Genomic DNA, 23,651 nt, shown 5'->3' with positions numbered 1-23,651 from the left:
ATTTATGATTATATTTTTAGAATACATTAATTTTAAAATTATTCTTTTTCAAGGTTCATGAGATTTATTTAAAAAATTATTATTATTTTATACTTCTTCTGTCATTGCTATTCGCTCTTTTCTTCTTCTTTTTTCCCTCGTTTTAAACTATTTGCACTATTTCTATTTTAAATAAGAATTATCGTATTTAATTTAAATATTATAGTTAATTAAGTGTCTCTTATAGGGATAATTACACTATACATACAAAATATTTAACAAATGTTTCAAATTAGTACAAACAGTTTTAAGTTAGTATATATCATACAAAAAAATTGACTAGTATTTCAAATTAGTACATTCCGTTAAAAAACCACTAACACCGTTACTTTTATTTTATTTTTTATGCTATTCTTTCCAAAATTATTTCTTACTGGTATTATTTCTTCAAATAATATCTCGTGCATTGCCATATAGGCATCTTATCACACAGCAAATGTGCAAATAATTGTAGCTAATCTATATAAATAATTTTCAACGAATTTTTCATCCTCCCTAACTGAACGCATGCACAAACAATTCCACCTTATCTTTGATAACGTATATAAGCCATATATTATACTATATATTTTAGTGAATGATTCATCTTCTTCTAGCTAACCATGTAATTTTTTCTATTTCCTTTATCCTATTCTTAATTGGTTTTAGCCTTTTTTTTTCACAGACAAACACACATAGATTCAATCTCTTTCTCTAAAAAATAGTAAAATAAAAATGGACGTGCTGCTGCAACTATAGTAGCTAGTTTTTGGATGACTTGCAGCACCGAAATGACCTTCTTCCACCCCAATTTCGTTATGCAAATTCCTCATGAAAATACTTATCTATTCTAATCATATTTTTAGATGATAATTTTAGAGTGAATAAGATGAAAAATAAGATAAAGTAACGGTGTTAATGATTTTTAACGGAATGTACTAATTTTAAGCACTAATTAAACTTTTTGTATGACATGTGATAACTTAAAATTTTTTGTATTAATTGAAACATTGATGAAATATTTTGTATGAATGGTATAATTACCCGTCTCTTATAAAGTGTTCCCTTATTACACTTAAATTATTAATTTAATTACACTGATTACTCCATTCTTAATTTACGATTCAAAAAGAAAATGTACGAGTAGCATGAGATGGAAGGAGTACAATAATTGTGTTATCATTATAGTAATAATTATATTGTTTATAAAATAAAGAAGAGTAAGTAATCCAATTAATTTATCAATGAGAAGCAGTGGAAATGAATTATAAGTTTTAATTAAATAAAAATTGGAACCAAGCATTGTTGAATATTTTGGCCGATTACCCCGATGGGTTAGGGTCGAAAAATCACAATCCGAATAGTCTGTTCCGAATAACCTTACAACTTGAACGCCTCATTTCTCTCTCTCCCTCAACGGTATCCAACTCCTTCCGCCCTGCCATGCGCCGCTACCGGCCCCGCCTGCCTCTCTCCGCTTGCCTCGCCGTCCACCGCCCACTTGCTTCCTCCATACTCGCCACACCTCAAAGCTCGCCCAGTTGTCGTTCCCCGCCGTCCTCAGCCTTGCCGCCTTCGTCACCCGTCGTGTCGCTGCCTAGCCGCCCTCACACGCCAGCCTAGCTGTGGTGAGCTACGGCGACTCCATCGGCCAACAATCGCCCTCTCCTGTTCTCATCTCTCTTTCCGTCGCCGTTGCCACCGCCGCCCGCCTCGCCCGTTTTTCTCCTTCCTCTCCCTTTCTTCTTCTCGTTTTTTTTCTCACGTCTCTCTCACGGTCTCACGCCACCACCGCTGTTGACGTCACTGTCGCCACTGCATTCAACGGCTAGACTCACCGCCGTCAACCGTTTCGTCTCCATTCACGCCAGCGTCGTCGCCCGTGTGAGGTATTTTTCTGTAATTTTAAGTCATGTTTTCAAGAGTTCTAGTTTATAACTTATGTTTTGGTCGTTAGGTGCTCTAAAGATTTTACCTTTATCCCTCACTGGACAGTAGCATCGCTGTCACTTCCTCTTCATCTCCGGCATCTCTCTCGCCGTCTCACCCGCTTGCTGTCGCTGGAGTCGTCGCCGGATTCCAAGCAGAACCTCACCTATTATACTGCAATCAATCATAAAATAAAATCAGTCCACAAAATCCAGATTCTAGTGCAACTATTTAAAAATGTTTTAAATCTTCTTCAAAAAATTTACATTTGGTTGCACCATTTTTTATCCTATTATTTTTAACATAGCTCTAGAGTCTATACAGTAAAGTCATAAACCACTCATCAAAAATGGTAACATTTGTGGGAAAAAAAATAATTACACAGTCAGCTTCCATTTTTCCCTCCAAAAAGGGTGTTATGGTAATTTCAACAAACTGCCACTTTTAATTATTTAAAAGTGTTTTAAATCTTCTTCAAAAAGTTTACATTTGGTTGGACCATTTTTTATAACATAGCTCTAGAGTCTACACAGTAAATTCATAAACCACTCATCAAAAATGGCAACATTTGTGAAAAAAAAATAATTGCACAGTTAGCTTCTATTTTCCCTCCAAAAAGGATGTTATGGTAACTTCAATAAACTGCCACTTTTAAGTAGAAGTAGTATAAAATTTGCACTGAAATCTCATTCCAAATAAAATTAGGGTCAACATCTAAATATTATCTCGTTTAAGACAGAAATTTATGTTTGAGTTTCGAATTTTCTCCTCTAAGATGAATGTATTGATTTTCAATTGTGGGAAGTCCAAAACACGAACAAAGTTTGTAAATTTTACAACCTAATTTTAAAATTTATGAATCCGTGCAATATTGTACGGCTCAGGTGAATTTTCACAATAACTTGATATTATCTACAACACCAATCAAGTACCAAAGTATTCACAGTCAATACATTCGTCTTTGCCAAATTTAAATTCAATACATAACAATATATACTCACGTTTCAAGATTTTGGAATTCATAAAACAAGATACATGGATTAAAATCTTAAACAAAAATATATTATCTCAAAGAAAAAAAAAACTTAAATTTTAACTATATATAACTATATACATAAATTAATCAACTTGTATATCTAACAAAACTAAATTAATTCATTTATAAATAAAAACTTTAATTAATTTCTACCGAGGAGTACTAAAATAAATTACTACACCTAAATTATTTACTTAAATAAAAAAGAGTTAGATTTGTAAAAGCCCAAACTGATGAAAGCCACGCCTCCATATACCTCTTCTCTCCCCTTTCCCGGCGAAACCCTCCCCTCCCTCTCCTACTCTCTCACCTCCGCCGCCGCCCTCTACACACGTCAGCTCGTCCAGCAGTGAAGGTTACTACGTGATCATTGTTTGTTTGCAGGAATACTTAACACATTATTCTCGTAATTAGAAGAATTTATAGTCTTTCCCTCCAAAATTTAGCTCAATGGAATTGCTCAAAATAGTCCCTAAACACTCTTTATATTTGTATATTCGTATAGATTTCCACAATTGGAGGCGATTTCAAGCTTCAAATTCAAGCGTAGATTCACCCTGAGAAGTACAAGATGGTAGTGAGAGAAGACGATGCTGATTTGTTCAATGGTTTACATGAGAAAGGGTATGCATATTCAGGCAGTATATGTAAATATGCCTAATTTATATAGGCAATTGATATACAAAGATGGCCGTTTTTCAATATTATGATCACTTTAATTTGTGTAAGTAGACTGAATATCGACAAACAAGCTCTTGCTGCCCCGGTGAAGAAGGCCGTGGACAAGTTCAAATTAGTCCCCGAGTTTTTGAAGGTATGATCTTTTCATTGTTTATGTTTGTAATTGCTGTGCTTATAATATTTTTTTCCTAATTGTATGAGGAAGTCAAGTGTATGGGACATTGGTTCATATAAAATAGGTGAAAGTATTTGTTTTTTTACTTTATAGTGATCTGCTGTTCAATTTATTGATGATTCCTCCGGTTGAAAATGTTTCCGAATATCCTTTATTTCTTCTTCTTCTTCTTCTTCTTGTTCATGCATCTCATAGGGTATCACTTGTTTTGTTTATAATTGTTTTGTATTAGCTCTGCATAAGAACCTGATACGATTAGGATGATGATAAAATGATAAATAACCGGGGAGGAGGGGAGGGGGAATTATTGCTAATTCCATGTGAGACGGCTCGTAAAACAACATTTCGACTCGTTAAATTACTTTTGAATGAATTATATCTTCACTATGTTTCGGCTGCTGGTTTATGTTTTTATGTAGGTGAGAGGTCTCGTCAAACAACATTTGGATTCCTTTAATTTCTTTGCACGGATTGGGATAAAGAAGATTGTTCAAGCCAATAATCTCATCACCCATAGCCGAGACCAAAATATTTTTTTGAGGTGAATAAGTTTATATTGGTAGTTTTATTTGCAAGGAGATATGCATATCAGGACATAGATTTACTAAAGTTTGTTGTTCTTTACATAATAACAACCTTTTACTATTAACTTTGTTGCAGATACAAAGAAGTAAGAGTTGGTGAACCATCACTGATGAGTGACTCTGTCACTGATAACCTTACCCCCCAGAAGTGTCGTCTGTACGACATCACGTGAGTCCCATTCGTCACAATTTTCTACCTCATATCTGATAGAGTGAAGATAAAGTTATCAATAAGTGTTAACTTTCAATTTTTGACATGCCCGTTAAATAGCTTAATGAGTCTTAAAACACCCCACCCCATTTTTATTGAAAGAAGACATGATAAAACATAAGATTTTGTGCTTATATGAAAGATGGTTTGATGTTTATCAAATGCTGATAGGTATATGCATCTTCTCAAAGTTGCTTCTACTTTTTTATCTTGCAACGTAATCGAAAAGGTTTGTCCCAGTACGGAACTTTTGGGAAATTGCATGTTTATAAATTATGACAATTGACAGTGATAGGTTTGTTATTAGTAACAAAGAACTAGTTATCACGTTATTCCTTTTGGTATTCAGCTTGTAGCTCATCACTAAAGTTTATGCAGAAAATATGAAGTAGAAGTTTCTGTATGCAAAACTCAACTACTCAACTATTACACCTCGAAGCTACCTTTTCGTTGCTGCGACATAGTCATGTGCACTATTAACTGCTCTTATGCAACTTAAACGTAGCACCCAAGATTCTCTGCTCTATCATTTCATCTTCTAGACACCTTTCAATAATCTAGGGAGCTAGCTTAAGTCATTCTTTTGATATGCTTTTTCACAAACTTAAAAGCCAATTGTCATTAGAACACACAACAATTCTCAACTTATGTATTTTTTCTTTATTTTGTCAGCTATGCAGCTCCAATATACGTGAACATAGAGTATTCGAATGGTGCAAATGAAAGGGTTCAATCGAAGGTGATTTCACGCTTTATTATTGTGAAATGTGATTTTTGGATCAATGGTATATGCACACTAACTATTTATGCTACATTTTACAGAATAATGTCATTATTGGGAGATTGCCTATCATGCTAAAAAGTTCCTGTTGTGTATTGTATGAGAGGGATGAAGAAGAACTTGCCAGATATGGTATAATATCCTATGGTTTCGCGATTTGATTTTTATTTATTTATTTCAAAATTCATATTATATCCAAGAGCTAGAACTATTTTCTTTACTTCTTTGCTTGTCTGCATCTGTTTCTCAGGTGAATGCCCACTTGATCCTGGAGGATATTTCATAGTTAAAGGGACAGAGAAGGTGACATTTATGTATCACATCATGGCATTTCTATTTTGATGCCCAAGATATTTTTCTAAGATCATCAAATTGTGAACTGTGTTTATATTCCATCTATTCTTTCAGGTGATTTTGATGCAAGAACAACTTTCAAAGAACAGAATAATCATTGATACTGATCAAAAAGGATGGTGAGATGTTTTTTTTTTGAGAGGGGATGGTGAAATGTTTGATGTTTATCTTTCTTAAAGCACGGGCAGTTTATAAATGCATACTGTAGTTGTTAAAAGCAATAAGCATAATGTTTCAGAATTCAGATTCCCTAAGAAGTTTACACTGGTATAATAGCTAGAAGAGTCCCTGTATATTGGGGAATGAGCAACATGCTCAATTCCGTCAGTCGTACAAGAAAATCCATTTCATTGAATCATATATGGAATAAAATTTGATATCCATCTGTTCCACCCTTTTTATCATATACTTGAGACGAAAGCAGACAAGTTGCAAAGGGAAATAGATCTTGGCTGCGGACTGCTCTTAGCTTCTTCCACAGAAATCAGCATAGTTCTCAGTGCTTGTTAATGGCATTGACTAATTACAATCACATATTTTGAAGTAATTTGTTATTATGAGGACTTTATTGTTGGATGTTCTAAAAAAATAGTTAAATGAGATCACATAACCTGGTGGCTGGATTAAGGAAATTCAAAAGACAAGAAAATCAGAATAACTTAGCTTTGTGATAACTTTGATTTCCATCTTGTGATTGTTGCGTTCTCTGACTGAATTCCTAGGTCCTTTTCATTTCAGTGTGCAAGCATCTGTTACAAGCAGTTCGGAGACCAGAAAAAGTAAGACTGTCATAAGGATTGAGAAAGAGAAGATATATCTTCACCTGAATGGGTTTACAAGCAAGGTTGGCATTACTCTTTGAATGTTGCATTTGAAATATCTGGATCTTATTGATTGTTGCACTTCCTATTTCCTGATCATAATTGTAGGTTCCCATTATGATAGTCCTGAAAGCTATGGGTATGGAAAGTGATCAGGAGGTTGTCCAGATGATTGGAAGAGACCCTCGATACAGTGAATTGCTATTGCCTTCGATCGAGGTATAGACTGAAGTACTCTTCTGATAATTTTGTTCTTTCTTTGCTTAATAAAACTCCAATGGACCTCTTAAACGAGAGCCTGGATTGTTTCCAATGCAACAGAAATTGGCTTTACGAGAGCCTTAACTGCTAAGATAAGCTCCAGAGTAATGTTGTTTGTACTGTCTACAGTCTGAATATGTACTTACATAAGTATCTTGTCTTGATTCCAGGATAGTGTGAAGGAAGGTGTACATACACAATCTCAGGCCCTGGAATTTCTTGACCGAAAGGTTTTGATCACTGAAATGTTCACTTGTTTCTTTTCTTTTTCCAAATAACTGAGAAGAGAAAAATTTGAACTGATAGGCTATTGCTATATAAAGATAATCAAGCAATTATATGAATTAATTAGAGTACGAAACTGCCAATGTCTAGATTGATCATTTCATTTGAATTATGTTTGCAACATAAAGCTCTTGATGAAGCTATACTATAAGCTATTCCGATGCAATGACTTTTTATTCTTTTGATGAGCCTTTTCTTTTTTTGAGATATTTGGGAGAACCTTTGGGTAGCTACTAGAGGTTAAAACATAACGAGATGAATATCACTATGTGAATTGCCTTGACACACCTTAATTGCTCTATTCTTAGCGGTTCATCTAGCTGGTGGCTCAGTCTAGAGTTGTAGATAGATATTTATAATATTGAATATTATCTCGATATTTAGCACTAATGTTATTGTTTCCTGTTGTAGGTTCAGAAGTCCCAATTTTATACACCAATAGTGAAGGTTGGCTTAGTCATATCATAATCCTACTTCTGCCAACAATTTTTTCTTTAGATTCTAAACACTTTTATGATTCTTCTTTTGCCATACAGGAAGGGCGTGCTCTAAAAATTCTTCAGGAAACATTTCTTGCCAATGTTCCTGTAAGTTCATTTGAATATTCTTTTGCCATTGACTTATTAAATATACTAATATGAGACCCACTCACTTCCATACCTCTCCAACCCAAACTACCCCATCTCACACAGGTGCATGAAAACAATTTACGTCCAAAATGCATATATGTTGCTGTAATGCTGAGACGCATGATTGAAGCAATATTAAACAAGGATACATTGGATGATAAGGTACTCTATCCTTCCTTACTGCTTGAGCTTAGTATTTCTTCACATAATGACCATCAATCTATTGTCTTATGGTTTTGACTAACTTAAGCTGTCAAAAATAATGCTCGGGTGTATTCAAAGTTATTGTATCCTAGTTACTGCCATGAAATTCCTGGAAGCAAGAGAAGAAATCTTGGTAGCCAACAAGATCTGGCTATTTTCTGTTCTACTAGTTTGGGGGAATAACAAATTATTCAGTTCGTATTTTAACTTAAATTCTGATTACTGAATTGGACATTCAATCTTTGCTCAAACATTTCATGATTGGGAGACATCAGTGCATATTTAGGCTCTCATATTATCCACCTTTCTTGTGCACTCCCTTGGACATTTTCTTACTGACTTCTTGAGCTATTTTCTGTGATAATCTTTAGAAAGAACCAACTAACCCCGAGGAGCAATCAAGATTTTTCTATTTCTTATGTAGTTGTTTGTAATCACACATTGTTAGTGACTGGACTCAGACCATCTTGCTTTTCTGTTTTTCTTTGTTTTGTTGGAGCGGAAATATATTTAAGGAATTTAACCTCTATATTATTGTTCAATTGTACGCTGTACTTCAGAAGAACCACTTTGTGCCATTTTTTAGCATTGTCATTTGTTCATCATTCATTCCAGGATTATGTGGGCAATAAAAGAGTGGAGCTATCTGGCCAATTGCTAGCACTACTTTTTGAGGTATGTAAGTGGTCTTATCTTTAAAATATTCCACTTATATGATAAAATCTGGTAATCTCTTTCTTTGATTTGTATTCTAGGACTTATTCAAGACAATGAATGAAATGGCCCAACAAAAGATTGAAGCCCTCCTAAATAAGACAGCGCGTACTTCTCGGTTTGACATTTCCCAGGTTTGTCCTAATGGCTTTAGTTAAGATATCATTACATTGTAGAAAGGTATTCATAAATGTTGGAGTATTACTTTACTTCTAATTTCTAACCATTATATGCATCTAATGTTCTTTCATACCTTAATAGGAGGTATGAATCTTTCACGAGTTAGGCAACTGTTGGTGTTCATTCGCACAATTATGCTATATCTCATATATTGCTCTTATAAGCCATGCCCATAATTAACAAAGCGAAAATCATGCTGTAATCTTATAACGATACCCGTATTCCCGTAAGTGATCTCAATCTTTGTTAGATCAGTTTTATCTTTTCTAGAGCAGTGGACCCAATTCCTCCATCCCATTTGGTATGTTTACAGGGGGGGTGTGGGTGGGGACCATTAAACCCCAGACAGCAAGTTAGAAAAACCCGTCTTTGTAAGGTAGCTACCCACTACTACTTGAAGTAAAAAATCTCACTTCTTCCTCCCTTGTTGTGCACTGCATTCCCTTTTTCACTTTCTTCTGTTTGGCAGACTTAGCAATCTCTCTCCTGTCTCTCTACTATCCCTTTACCAGTTGGAAGATTTCTTATTACAATCGCTCCATTTTCCGTAAATGTCTGTTCTGCTTCTTTCTATTAAGGAAAACTTCTTACTGTAATTATCATTATGTATGTCCACAATTACTACAACAAAGTACACATCTGAACCTCATTCCTCTTTCATTCATTTGGTAATTTGTTGCGTGCTTCCAGCATATAAGGAATGACTGCATTACTAATGGTTTAGAAAGAGCTCTCTCTACCGGAAATTGGGATATCAAAAGATTCAGGATGAACAGGAAAGGCATGTCACAGGTGTGTATAACATTGGATGTTTATCCATCTTCCTCTCAAGTGATTGTAATTATTATTATCAATTTCTTTGTTTCTTTTGCTTGCTTTTACAGGTTTTAGGTAGACTCTCATACATAGGAACTGTAGGGCACATGACAAGGATCGCTCCACAGTTTGAAAAATCTAGAAAAGTCAGCGGCCCTAGAGCTTTACAGCCTAGTCAGGTGAACTGATAACATTCTCAGAGTCATTATTTATTTTAATCATTTAATATATTGTTTGAGACACCGAACAACTTCATCTGCAGTGGGGAATGTTGTGCCCTTGTGATACTCCAGAAGGTGAATCTTGTGGGTTGGTGAAAAATCTGGCACTGATGGCGCATGTTACAACTGATGAAGATGAGCGCCCTCTCATTGCTCTGGTACTCAGCATTAACTTGACCTGAGATTCAGCTTGGAGTTTATTGTTGTCAAAGTCACATCATTTTCAGGCCCCTCGCCCACCTAAACAATCACGGATAATTATCCTTTGGCACGTTACACGTGAAATAATTTATTAGAACTAGGGGTATCTACAGTCCCCGACTTATAAAGTGTCTTGCATTTTGATCTGTCATTGATTGAGGGAATTTTGATTCTGAAAACTAGGCTAGCACTACTATCCTAAACTTAGCAAACTATATGGTGACAGAACCTAGAGTTATCAGATATTAGTTTTACAGAGATAAAAATTCTAATTTAAGCTATACTTTAGGCAGATGTCTCTATCATTTCTATCAAGTATATCTATTGATTTGAAATTTGTTACTTGTACGTAGTTACTATAATGCATGCAGAATATATCAACACAAACTGAACAGTTTTGCTTCAATTATTCTCTTTTATCCTCTCTTCCTGGGCAGTGGAGAAAGACTCTTGCTCTAAGTCTCTAATTAGAACATACTTCAAAATAAAAGGAGAAAAGCATGACTGTGATCTAATTTTTGGGTTAAAGAGAGTGAAAATGAAGGATTTGATAAGTAAGAGACACACACTAATTTGCAAGTCAAAAATGTATGTCTTCTTTACATGCTTTTGTTTTCACCCTTCAAATTGGCAACTAAGCTCATTGCAAATCATATTGTTGGCTTTATGTGATAGTGCTTTATGTTCCAAACTATTATGATGGTGCCGTGACTTGATAACACATGCATGTTCATGTGATAGTGCTACGCTCTTGGGGTGGAAGATTTGGAATTGCTCTCTGCCGAAGAACTTCACATGCCAGATTCGTATTTAGTTATGTTCAATGGACTTATTCTTGGCAAGCACAAAATGCCACAAGTATGATTCTACAAGCAAAAAGTCCTTTTATTCTATGTTCAACTACACATATTGTCATAATCTTTTCTTGTCTTTTGGTGTTCATTTTTAATATTCACTCTCTTTATCAGACATTCGCCAATTCAATGAGAAAACTGCGAAGGGCTGGGAAAATTGGCGAGTTTGTAAGCATTTTCGTTAATGAAAAACAGGTTAGTCTTTATCCTTTTGAATCCAAATTAATATACACGAGAACTCAGCATCCTGACGTTGATTTAGCTGTCAGTTGTATTTCAACATTGATCTTAAACCTCAAAATCAGTACTTGTTTCACTCTTTACTTATTTTGGAGCAGTTGCTCCCAGAATGTGCTAGAGATTTCTCATGTGTTGATCTCATATGAAAAAGTTTAACCGCACCAAATTTTAACAATTACTGCCTTGTGATCAATAGAATATATGCTCTTGCAGCGCTGTGTTTACCTTGCTTCCGATGGTAGTCGTGTTTGTCGTCCACTTGTAATTGCCGACAAAGGTGTATCAAGAATTAAGGAGCACCATATGAAAGAGCTGAGGGTAACACTAACGATGTTCTGTATTTTTCTTATATGACTTCGACCACTGAGCTGAAAAATTTGTTTGCATGAAGGATGGAGTCCGCAACTTTCAGAGTTTCCTGAAAGAAGGCTTGATTGAATACCTTGATGTAAATGAGGAGAACAATGCTTTGGTTCGCACCTGTCTCTTGTTATTAGACTTGTTTAGTTATTAGATTCCCCATCATAGCTTGTCTTACTTATACATCATTGTTAGATCGCCTTATATGAAGAGAATGCTAGAGAAGAAACGACCCATATTGAAATAGAGCCTTTTACCATATTGGGCGTGATTGCCGGGTTGATACCTTATCCTCATCATAACCAGTCACCAAGAAATACATATCAGGTACTTTTCTTTCTTTCTTTCTTTTGTTCGTTCGTTCTTTCGTACCTTGAACTTCCCCAAGTTTCCTATCTAATAATTCTGTGCATTGTTACATTTGAAGTGTGCTATGGGGAAACAAGCTATGGGCAATATTGCATATAATCAGGCAAGTTACTTAACATGACTCGTCTTGTTAGTTAAGCTGTATAGTATTTGTTTGAACTTTAAATTTTTGGGGATTTAGTGTTTTGACTGCTTTATAGAATATACATAGCTTTCTCTTTTTTGTTATTTTGGCACATAATGGCCAGATTCTTGATGGATGTTGTTGGTTACTTGAAACTTGTCATGCTCAGATTTACTGGTGCTTGTTCTAGAAAATGAAATAAGTGAGTAGAATACAATTTCTGCTTGTGTAACAACATGGTCTCCAAACTGCTTGTATATGGCTTAAATTGGTCTGTGATCTATGGACTAGAGAAGATTTCCACACGTTGAACTTTTGCTACTATATTTTAGACAACACCCGCTATTACTTTTGATTCTATGATAGTGCCAAATATATGTTTGACTAGTGTTACTATGAGATTTATGACAGTTTCCTTGTTTGCTCAAAAAGTAGAAAATTGTTCTCGACCTCTCAAACACATGTTTTTCATAAATTAATGCAAGGAAACAAGGGCATTCTGCCGAGCATGTATTCTACTGACTCCTGCTGTCCAATATAATTTAAATCCTGATTTTTTGCATTTCAGCACACACTTCATCATGATCTTTTGCTTAACGATATACTCCCTCCATCCGCCATTAGGAGTCCCATTTTGCCATTTCGTTCCCTCCGCAATTAGGAGTCCCGGTTCACTTTTACTATAAAAAATAGTATATAGGTCCCACATTCTACTAACTCATTAGACTCACCAATACTACATATAAATATGGGACCCACATTCCACTATCTTTTTCCACCCATTTTCCTTTATATTTCTGAAAACATGTGTCGAACTCAACCGGGACTCCTAATCACGGACATGTGGAGTATTTCTAAGTTTTACCATTAGTCAGAATTCCTGATTAATACTAGTATTCATTTGACATTTTAGTTTTTTTTTTTTTCTGTTTCTGTACATTTTCAGTGAGCTATCTTCCTGATTTATGTGTCCTCTCTTCTCCAACCTATCTTGAAATTGTTTGTCTTTGCAGTTGTGTAGGTTTGACAGTTTAATCTACCTCTTAGTTTATCCACAACGGCCATTACTAACTACACGAACAATTGAGCTGGTTAGTGGATCCTATTTGCCTTTTGTAATATGGAAGTCATGAGCACACAACTAATGATTTCTTCTCAGGTCTCCTATGATAAACTAGGAGCTGGACAGAATGCTACTGTTGCAGTTATGAGCTATAGTGGATATGACATAGAGGATGCAATTGTTATGAATAAGTCATCATTGGATCGTGGTTTTGGTCGATGCATTGTAATGAAAAAGTACGTGCGCATCTCCATAATTAATTTTTAGCTATCAGTTGAAAGTGTATTTCCTGTGCTTTGTGTAGACAATTCTGATATATGTTTGGAATGTGTTCTGGCCAACAGACTGGTAGCAATTAACCAGAAGTATGCAAATGGCACCTCTGATCGCATTATTAGACCCCAAAGAGATGGACATGATGCTGAACAAACACAGGTATAACGTCAAATGATGATTGCTCTGTAAATTGAACTACAGAATACGAAAGTTGGTTAATGCTATATGCTTTATACTCCCTCCGTCCGCGAATAGGAGTCCCGTTTTTCCATTTGGTCCGTCCGCGAATAGGAGTCCCGGTTCATAATTAATATAAATGGTGAAGAGGTCCCACATTTCACTAACTCATTCCACTCACATATCATTTAAAACTAATATACAAGTGGGACCCATATTCCACTTACTTTCTTCCACCCACTTTTTTTTAACATTTGTTAAAACCCGTGCCGGAAATAAATGGGACTGAGCATGGTTAGGATGCTAGTAGTCCCATAGTTAATTAAACTAATCACACATAGTATGTTCTGTGGTTTGAGAGCTTAAGGGACTTTATCTTAATCACACCGATTCAGTAGCAGTTCATGATATTTTTCCGACTTCAGTTCATATTCTTCTTGTGCAGATTTTGGATGATGATGGATTAGCATCTCCTGGAGAAATAATTCGTCACCGTGATATCTATATCAACAGGCAGTCCCCCATAGACACAAAAAGCGGAGGCAGTATCAGCAACACCGTAAAGCTTAAGGATAGGTCTATTCTTATCTCTCAGTCAATATGTCATGATTTCTTCAGTAGAAACCTGCAAACTTATTTTGCATATTGGTAATTTCAGTCAATATAAGTCAAGTAAACAATATTACAAAGGTACTGAAGGAGATACAGCTGTCGTTGATAGAGTGGCACTCTGCACTGACAAGAATAGCAACTTATGTATCAAATATATGATTCGTTCTACTCGTAGGCCAGAGGTAGTAAAATATTTCTGGATTGATGATTTTTTAAATCTCAAGTGCTTTCAAGTATCTTCACTAAATAAAAAATCTTTTACATAGGTTGGTGACAAGTTTAGTAGCCGTCATGGACAAAAAGGAGTTTGTGGCACCATTGTTCAGCAGGAAGATTTCCCATTTTCTGAACGTGGAGTATGTCCAGATTTAATCATGAATCCTCATGGATTTCCTAGGTACGAAACTACTATCTGCTTGAGCTCTTAAATCCTACACTGTATATTGTGATTATCTTGTTTTAGATAGCTTGGTGATAGAAAATCAGTCTCTAACGATGTAATAATCTACATTATTATGCTGTGTACTATCAGCCGTATGACTGTTGGGAAGATGATAGAACTTCTTGGTAGCAAGGCTGGCGTTTCTTGTGGTAGGTTTCACTATGGCAGTGCATTTGGGGAGCCTAGTGGTCACGCAGATAAAGTTGAGACTATAAGGTACAAAATGCTGCTTACCTATTAGACCTCCGTTTTTTTGCTTATCTTCAGATGTCAGCATTTTTATTCATTTTTCTCTTGTTCACTAACCTTTTCTAATTTATCAGTGAAACCCTTGTGAAGCATGGTTTCAGCTACAACGGGAAGGACTTTCTCTACTCAGGTTTTTCTATTGTACAGTTTTACTTAAGTGAAAGAACCATCTCATACGACTTTATCTAATCGATACATGTATTGTGTTGCAACTTGTTTGGAGGCAGGAAACTACGTACTTGAGTTGCTTTGGTGAATGTTAGTCTTATATTTCTTTTACAGGCATCACCGGCGAGCCACTGCAGGCATATATTTTCATGGGGCCCATCTACTACCAAAAGTTGAAACACATGGTAGTGATTGTTTTCTCAAATTGTGTGCATATAAAAACAGATCATCAAGGATAACATATTTGAAAATTTATGTGTATTGTTTAACTAGATTGAGTGTTTGTTTATGACATTCTGTTTATTGTGCTTGAAAGGTCCTTGATAAAATGCATGCTCGAGGTAATGGGCCACGTGTTATGATGACTAGACAACCCACAGAAGGGAGGAGTAAAAATGGAGGTCTGAGGGTGGGTGAAATGGAGCGTGATTGCTTGATTGCGTATGGAGCGAGTATGTTAATACACGAGCGCTTGATGCTCTCGAGTGATCCTTTCGAAGTTCAGGTAAGCTCTGTGCCTTTAGCTTATATGACATTTTGTTTGTTATTGATCATTCTGTGATCAAAATAATTATGTTACACCGTTTGCCAACTCGTGATGCAGGTATGCCGCAAGTGTGGCTTGATGGGGTATTACAACGAGAAGCTCAAAACGGGTATCTGTTCCATGTGCAAGAATGGGGAGAATATATCCACAATGAAAATGCCATATGCTTGCAAACTTCTATTCCAGGTAATAATGCTTGTTTTTGTGTAAATCTTCACTATGAATAATCTTGAATCGAATCCAACACTTATAAATACAATGTATTTGCATGTGGCAGGAGCTACAGTCCATGAACATCGTCCCGCGTTTGAAACTAACAGATGTATGAACGTGGGCATCGCATGCGTCACACTGTACATAATAGTTTTGGTGATAATATACCTTGTGTTGGACCTTAGGGGTTTTTTCTTTTCATAAATTTTGTGAAATAGTGAAGGATTAAATTATGTTTCTTTTGTTCATATTTTGGGATTTGAGATCTTATTTTTAGTGTTTTGCTTGCTCTATTTACATACGGCCATTAAATAATTGGGAGGTATTCTTCATATCTTCTGTCATGATTGTTTCTTTGAAATTTAATTCAGTCCATAAGGTTTAACATAATTTGGTGGAAACCGACGTTACAAGTTATCTACTATTTCTTAACATAAGGTTGAATTTCATCTTGTTAGTTCAATTTCAAAGAAAATCAACCCATCAACTCAATATAGGAGTATCATTTTTAAGATATGACATCCTTGTATAAAATTTATTTTTGACGCAGATAACAAGTCATCATGTGACATTATTGTGTTACAATTCAACCATTGAAGTGTTTTTTATCGATGATAACATTCATGGAGTTTGAAAGAGTTTGATTTTTGCTATACTAGTTTCAGTGTTGTGTATTGTGAAAAATTCGATCTTTATCATCCTAATTTTTTCAAAGAAACTTGATTTAGTTTACAAGTGCATCACGCACAACAAGGGTCCATAGCTCAGTGGTAGAGCAATTGACTGCAGATCAATAGGTCACCGGTTCGAACCCGGTTGGGCCCTTTAATAATTACATTTTATTTTTCTATTTTTGACTCAAATAAATTCAAAACTCCACTTGGTTTAGTTTATTTTCTTGAATCTTGTATAAAAATAATAATACTCTATTCGTATTCCTTTAAAAGTCTCAATTTATATTTTATAAGTAAGCATCACAATCGATTAAATCATTTATAAGATAAGTATATATCATTACTAAGATTAATATTCCATTACTTTAGGTTGAATATTTAACGACCAAATTTGTTAGTCATCTTGGTCGAATTTCCTCACCTCCTTCAATTACATTCCTTTCAGTAAAGACCGCATATGAATCGATATATGATTCGATTTCACCATAATCTCCAATTGTGAACACGGTCAAAATTCAACCTAGTTCCCCCAAATCCTTATCCTATCTCCGCCGCCAACACTCCCACACCCTATTCTCAGCCGCTGACGTCAGAATTGAGTATATTTAAGGTGCAATGGTGGCTAAAGCTCTTGATTTTGAGAAGGTCAAAGAAGAAGAAGAAGCAGCAGCAGCAAAGGTTTCAGTGGTGCAGAGGCCTTTCAAGAGATCTAAAAAGAGCTACATTCAACAATTCCTAAGGCAGAGAAATGTGAATTATCCACAAATTAAGCAAGAGGAGAAGATTGATTTGATTGCAAGTGGATTTGAAGGGAGGGTGAGGAAAATTGAACAATTGCTTAGGATATTAAAGGAAGGGGAATTGACATGCTTCCCTCCTAAACAAAATTGAACATTGTAGACTTACACTTAGTTTGATTTCGTTGTAATTTAGAGTTGTTCTTTAATTTCCTTGTAATTTTTCAAAGCAAAAATTGAAACTTTGGATATATTTATGGAGTAAGATGAATGCTAGTAACATATTCGATAAAACACTAAAACGATGAGACAAAATCGAACAAGAAAAAGAAATGGTAACGTGATCAAAGTTTGATCCTCTTTCATTGATGTGAAATATATTGTTTTACACACAATTAGCACTTTCTATATCTTAACTATCATTGTATATTAAGTTACACACCAGCAAACCGATACCTATGTGTAAGAATATCGCCTTACCAGCAGCAAAAGAATTAATAATGTCACACACAACAGCAGTAGTAAAGCCATCTCTGCTCTTTGAGATGAAGCAATATGTAGTGTCTTTAGGCATGAGTATGCCCAATCCAAGTTCCTCTCTCATTTCAGAAAAACCCACGTGTCGTTGCTCGTTGATGAAGCCAGGATTCGACTTCAATGGCTGATGTTTAGCCAGCATTATGTCTGTTTTGCCTACATGGAGAAAGTGAGAGACAACAAGAAATTACGAGGCAGAGAAGGAACATGTGTCGTAAGAACGTCCGGAAGAATGTTCGGCTGAGCTTATAAGCTTTTTAAAATACTAGTAACTTATAATGTGTTTAGAAGTTAAGATCTCACAAAAGTATCACAATGCAGAATGGCAAAATTATTCTGAAGTAGATTTTTGTATCACACCTTTTTCAGATATTTCTTGTGAAGCTTCATTGCACTCGCGCAAGCTTTTTTGGCATCCAAGCTACCAGTAACGTCGTTGAGAATCTGAAAGTGCAAATGAAGAAGATAAGGACATCAGAGTATTATCCAGAATGTCGATGACAATATATGCAACAAAACTGTCCTCTGTGTAACCATAACTTTTAATTGTAAATATTTATCAGAAAAAAATCCATGGTACGAGGAGACTGGGGGAGATTGGTCTAACCTTAATAACATCATCTAAGCCTCGAGCTTCGGTTAACTTCGAACTCTTGTGCTTAAGGACACCGGCCACTAGAAAAACAGAAATAGGGAGAGGTGCAGCAGCATTTTTGCCTCCACGCCTCAGGTTTTCTCTTTCAAATTTTCCACATTGCCGTCTTGACTTGGACTTCCCTTTAGATCTCTCTGTATTTTCCTTGGTTAGTTCATCATCCTCATACGTGGACACTAAATCAGGGTCATATTCTAGGGCCCACATCATCTGTTCAGTGGATCAATGATTAAAGGAAGTGAAAGGGGAACAGGTTTTAAAATCTTATCATCAATTTTTAACTTGATTCTTATCATCAATTTCAGAGTTCATAAGAGAAAGGCAAATGAGTAAGTTATGGAGAAGTACCTCCCAAAGATATAATGAATCACCAAAAGAAAATTCTCGGCGAAACAAAACCATGAGCATTCGGAAGGCAAACAAATAATCCGCACCACCCAGAGTTTCTGTTCTCGAAATTAAAATGAATAATCATGAGTCACCTGCTTTATTACTTCTTCATAGAGGTGAGAACAAATATACATCCAATTTATGACAGCAACATCATAAATGGCATAAAACTACTAAAGCGTTTATAATGAAATCCTCAGCACCTAAAAAGCTTCCATTTGCGTTTCCAAAGGTCTGTGGTGTGCATTTTTTTTTTAATTTCTTCTTTTCTTGCTTATAGCTAAGTGATCAGTTATAGTGCACAACAATACTCAAATTAATAGAAGTAAGTGCAAGCAAAGTAGAGGCAGAGACTCATCGATGAATTATCTCAATTAAAAAAGTGCATGCTGGTTATGCCCTCTCAGCAATTGACTAAAAATTGATGAGAAAGGGAAAAAAAGAGTTTTACATTTGGTATAGCATCTCACCAGAAGCAGCAAAAGGTATTTAGCTTCGCGTTGCAAAAGTCTTAGTAAAAAGGGGGAAAGACAAACCACACAAGCAATTTATATGATTTACCTAGGTGTTGATGAAGCTTAGGATCAATAACTTGTGTTATGGAAGCTAGGTTACCAAGCTGTGCCTCCACTCCTATAGAGTTCCCAATGCATCTGAAATTTCCTCGCTTCATAGAAAATTGTAATTACCAACAAATACTACAACCATAGGGAGCTTGCAACTAGGAGAAGGTTCTTTGCTTATAAAGATAATAGTTGAAATATAATATCATGCTGAGAGGAAAGCTTCAAAGGTAAAAATAGAATGAACAGAAGATGGTACCAGTCTGCGCATTAAGCGTTCAAAGCACCAAAATGCATCTGCCTCATCCTCAAGAAGAATAATCATCGGCGAGCAAAGATCACTCATACCTGTTCAAAAATGATATTAGAAACAAGCTGTCTTGCATGTTGCATCATGGACTTGATTATTCGAGTGACAATCCAAATCCTCTACAGTTATGAAATTGTTTAAATGTATTTGAGATGTCATGCAGAAAAGAATTATTCGACGGTTGTGTTAGTTGGGTAAATGCTGCTCAATCAGTTATCCATACGATACACAAAACAAGAAGATTTTGTAATTTTCTATACTAAGAACTTTGTCACATGGGCTACAAGTTATGCATCATACATAGGATTAGCAAATTGTGTTGAAGATGAGGTAACGGTAGATGGAGTTGCATACACCTCGTGCTATTGTATTCAATCAAACTAAAATCAAAGATCAAAAGACATGAGCAAACATTGAAGAATACATTAGTTCTTGTGACTCACCTTGGCAGTACCCAATATCTGGGTCAAACCAGGAATAGACAGCCAGGATATCCCAAAGTTTTGACAAATTTTCTTGCTTCTCATAAAATACCAGCGTTCGGTCGGTGCGTAGTACATCAAGACCTACAATGAAACCAAGTAAAAGTCACCCAAACATATATATGCAACTCCAAGTTCACAATATTATGCATACACCAAGCAAGGCTATTGAGAGTTAAAAAAATGAGAGTAAGATAAGCATGTACTTATCTATCACTAACAACCTATTTGATGTAATGTAAGTTTCCACTGGATCTCTTTCTTGTCCATGGGACCACGTCCATTTGAGAGTTTCAGCACTTCAGAACTAGAAGCATCAACTGATGCAAGATACAAGATCAAGGTATTAGAATTAATCTGCAGCCATAATGAGTTTTTAAATTCTTAGTTTGCTGTATATTATAAGGATCAGCTGAGTTTCCTTTAATACCATCCAAATTAGTAAGAGGTGCAGGTTCATCTTCAAGATTAATTTGTTGGAGTACAATGGGTTCCCGTATAGGTTCACCGTCTTCTGTGATAATTGGCGCAGTTACAAATTTCCCCATCCCAACCAAGGGAAACATTTCACGGCACTCTTCTTTCAGCAATGCATATTTTACTCTGAAAGGATGTACAGCGAAATCATGTACTCCCTCCGTCCCATAAAAGTTGAGACAAAACTTTTGGGCACGGAGATTAAGAATTTGTATTAAATAAATAGGAGAGATAAAAAAAAGTAGGAAAGATAAGAGAGAGTAAAGTAAATGATGGAATAAAGTAAGAGTCTTTTGTTAAAAAAGGAAATGACTCAACTTTGTTGGGACGGACTAAAAAGGAATACGACTCAACTTTTATGGGACGGAGGGAGTACAAACCTTTTAAACAGAAATTTCTTGAGTGTTCAACTAACTCTAGAAACAGAATATAAAATCATATTGATTTGACCATGTAATATGCAGAGCAGATATAATTCACTGCACCCAAACTTGGGTGTATTGGCAACTCAGAACAACAGGGAACTATAAAGCACAATGAATGGCTTATGCAACTCCCCAATTCAGTAAAAAAATGGGTTAAGCTTTAGATCTAAAAAGAGCAGAATTTGCTTTCAGAAGAATAGTGCATAGGTAGAACCTATCCAATTTTTCTTGCAACACCCCCAAATCCTAATATTGCCTTCTTGAAAACTGTTGCATAATAGCATTGGATGTTTTGACTAAAAGGAACTCCCATATAGAGCAAACAACAAGAAATAATTAAAAAAGAAAGAAACTAAAGAAGCATAGTAGCTGACTGTAAGAAAGATATAGTTAGAGCACTGAATATCTGAACTTCTGAAGTTCAGAACAAACGTTGATTAGGTAAAGAGCAATGTTCTCAATGTTCACATATTATATAGTGAAAATGAAGCCGTCATATTTGAATACAGATATGCATACATTTCAACCCCTGAACCAACATATACCTAACAGTAGTATGGATTCACCCATTGTTACATCTCCAAGCTTACTTGGTCAAGCTGGTCGGATATCATGCTTCCAATCACAAGAAAATAATCATTCTAACATTTTAGAAAGGAAAATACCTTCGACGCTGTCGTATTTGCTCTCTTTCGTCAAAAGTGCTGTTAGGATCATAACAACCCAATAAAAATTCCCAAACTTCACCTCTAATTGACGGATGAACACCCTATTATTCATCAAATAAAAATGAAGAATTACTTTCAAAAACCATATTTTTATGTAACTGAGCAGTTTCAATACATACAACGGTAGAAACAAAGCAGAGAGAATCGAAAGAGTGGCTTACCCCACTCTGGACTCGACTGAGAATTTTTCCAATATCAAGATAGCCTTCAGGAGAGAAAGCAGCATGCCATTTCCGTGCACTTAAAGTTCTACCAGCCTAATTGCATATAGATAATCCCATACATGGAAAATATAGGAGTTAAAGGGACATGTAAATGTGGAAAATGAAATATTAAAAGGCTGGATTTGAACTGGATTAAAATTTGCATTCTTCCCATGCTCAACATATTTCCCATGAACCACACTATATCAACAAAACAAAGAACTGAAAAATCAAAAATTGTACAGGAGAGACAGTCACACGCTTCATAAAAGTGGCTGATGCTAAAGTTTTAATTTTTTGCTTGCTGAACGTTGTGCAGCTTAAGATACTCCTACTCATCCAATACCATGCATTGTTTATATTGGTCAAGATAACAGCAACAACAAGTACAATAACAATAAGCATTTTTAGCACCTAACCCAATAAATTCATCACAAAAGTCCGATGTAAAGAGAAGGCACACGTCTTTCACACATTTCACTTAGCACGGATAAAATTATCATGCGGCACTCAGTACTATTATCAGTCCAATTGGTTGAATAAACCTTCTGTGAGAGTACTCTGAAATCCATCACCACATAAATTGAGCTGAAAACAGTTTTCATCAGCTACTGTTTCAACAGCATGAACCAATGCATCCTAACCTAATTCTTAAAAAACTTCATAACATATATGTTATCATGTACGAACTCCAGATCTGCAAATCATTCCGAAATTGAGATAAAAACAGATTCTAAATCAAATATATTATCCGATCGTCCGTTTTAGAAAAGAGAAAGGTTCTTCGATCATTTCCAAAATCAGCATATAAAACGAAAAAAGAAGCTAAATCAAACAGCTTGATCAAACAACCGTAAACTCAAAAATATAAAAACAAATGAATTCAAAACCAAAAAACACACAAACCTTGATTCTAAACTTGCTTTGGGGCACATCAGCGCAGTCAGGGCGCACTTGATAGTATGAATCGGCTGGAGTCCCTTCGTCCTTCCACATTTTCCGCGATGCACACCGAAAGATCCTCTCCCTACAACACATTTGAATACAAAGCCGGCTTCACTCTATTGAAAAATTAAACAAATTGAGCTGCGTAATTCACAGAATTCAGATCAGAATTCGACATTACAGCATTCCCCCGGAGATCACTGCCTCCTCCTTCTCCCTCTCTCTCTCTCTCTCAACAGATTTTCAGGTGGAGAAGAATTGAAGATCAAAGAGAAAAATGAATATTGGAAAAAACCGCTGGAACTTGTTTTTCCTTCGCTGGTCTTAATTCTTATTTAATTATTAATTAATTTGATTAGATTGTTGAATAAAAAGAAGCCTTTTTGTTAAAAAATGAATTATAGTTTAGTTGTTCAATAAATTGGAGGTTTCAAATTATTACGTTATTAATGTGATATTAAGTAATGAAATAATATGAAGTAATTGGAAAAGTTGAAGTGGTCGACTTAATTTGGTATGCCTTTTTTTATAGTAAAGTATTTATTTTGGTTTGTTTTTTCTAGAAAAAGCTTTAGTATTTACTTAAAGCAGGTTGAATTGTTCTTCATGATTGGGTCAACATAGAACGTGGAGCTTCACAACATGCCATCATTGGATGTTCCTATGTTAGATAGAAAGAATTAAAATTTTGCCTTGGATGATCTATATATTATAATAATGGAGTATTTAT

At 35.5% G+C, this 23,651-nt stretch overlaps 2 protein-coding genes and 1 non-coding gene across 3 annotated transcripts; 2 read left to right on the top strand and 1 right to left on the bottom strand.

Moving 5' to 3' along the window:
- Positions 1–3,201: 3,201 nt before the first annotated feature.
- On the top strand, positions 3,202–16,065 carry LOC125201383 (DNA-directed RNA polymerase III subunit 2). The gene is made up of 38 exons (XM_048099469.1): positions 3,202–3,338; positions 3,489–3,607; positions 3,716–3,797; positions 4,259–4,380; positions 4,500–4,592; positions 5,307–5,373; positions 5,457–5,547; positions 5,666–5,718; positions 5,824–5,888; positions 6,508–6,613; positions 6,699–6,809; positions 7,022–7,081; positions 7,548–7,583; positions 7,673–7,723; positions 7,829–7,927; positions 8,585–8,644; positions 8,725–8,817; positions 9,554–9,655; positions 9,748–9,858; positions 9,942–10,058; positions 10,843–10,959; positions 11,070–11,150; positions 11,409–11,513; positions 11,587–11,667; positions 11,751–11,882; positions 11,983–12,027; positions 13,062–13,139; positions 13,208–13,347; positions 13,456–13,546; positions 14,010–14,140; positions 14,223–14,358; positions 14,443–14,573; positions 14,709–14,834; positions 14,942–14,997; positions 15,150–15,220; positions 15,352–15,540; positions 15,640–15,768; positions 15,860–16,065. Exons 2-38 carry the CDS (start codon positions 3,555–3,557, stop codon positions 15,908–15,910), a joined length of 3,462 nt encoding a protein of 1,153 aa, XP_047955426.1. The 5' UTR covers positions 3,202–3,338; positions 3,489–3,554; the 3' UTR covers positions 15,911–16,065.
- Positions 16,066–16,548: 483 nt separating this feature from the next.
- On the top strand, positions 16,549–16,620 carry TRNAC-GCA. The gene has a single exon. It is a non-coding gene; the product is annotated as a tRNA-Cys (tRNA).
- Positions 16,621–17,547: 927 nt separating this feature from the next.
- Positions 17,548–23,244, bottom strand: LOC125201100 (rab GTPase-activating protein 22-like). Its single transcript, XM_048099028.1, has 13 exons — positions 23,103–23,244; positions 22,883–23,003; positions 21,935–22,030; positions 21,711–21,814; positions 20,574–20,746; positions 20,368–20,463; positions 20,105–20,227; positions 19,611–19,699; positions 19,350–19,455; positions 18,747–18,844; positions 18,351–18,608; positions 18,104–18,187; positions 17,548–17,899 (listed from the first exon to the last, which is right to left on the bottom strand). The coding sequence occupies exons 1-13, from the start codon at positions 23,105–23,107 to the stop codon at positions 17,885–17,887; spliced, it is 1,368 nt and encodes a 455-aa protein (XP_047954985.1). The 5' UTR covers positions 23,108–23,244; the 3' UTR covers positions 17,548–17,884.
- Positions 23,245–23,651: the final 407 nt, after the last annotated feature.

Source organism: Salvia hispanica, chromosome 1 (genome assembly GCF_023119035.1).
Source record: "Salvia hispanica cultivar TCC Black 2014 chromosome 1, UniMelb_Shisp_WGS_1.0, whole genome shotgun sequence".
Classification (NCBI taxonomy): Eukaryota; Viridiplantae; Streptophyta; class Magnoliopsida; order Lamiales; family Lamiaceae; genus Salvia; species Salvia hispanica.
This window is presented reverse-complemented; position numbering and strand designations above follow the sequence as displayed.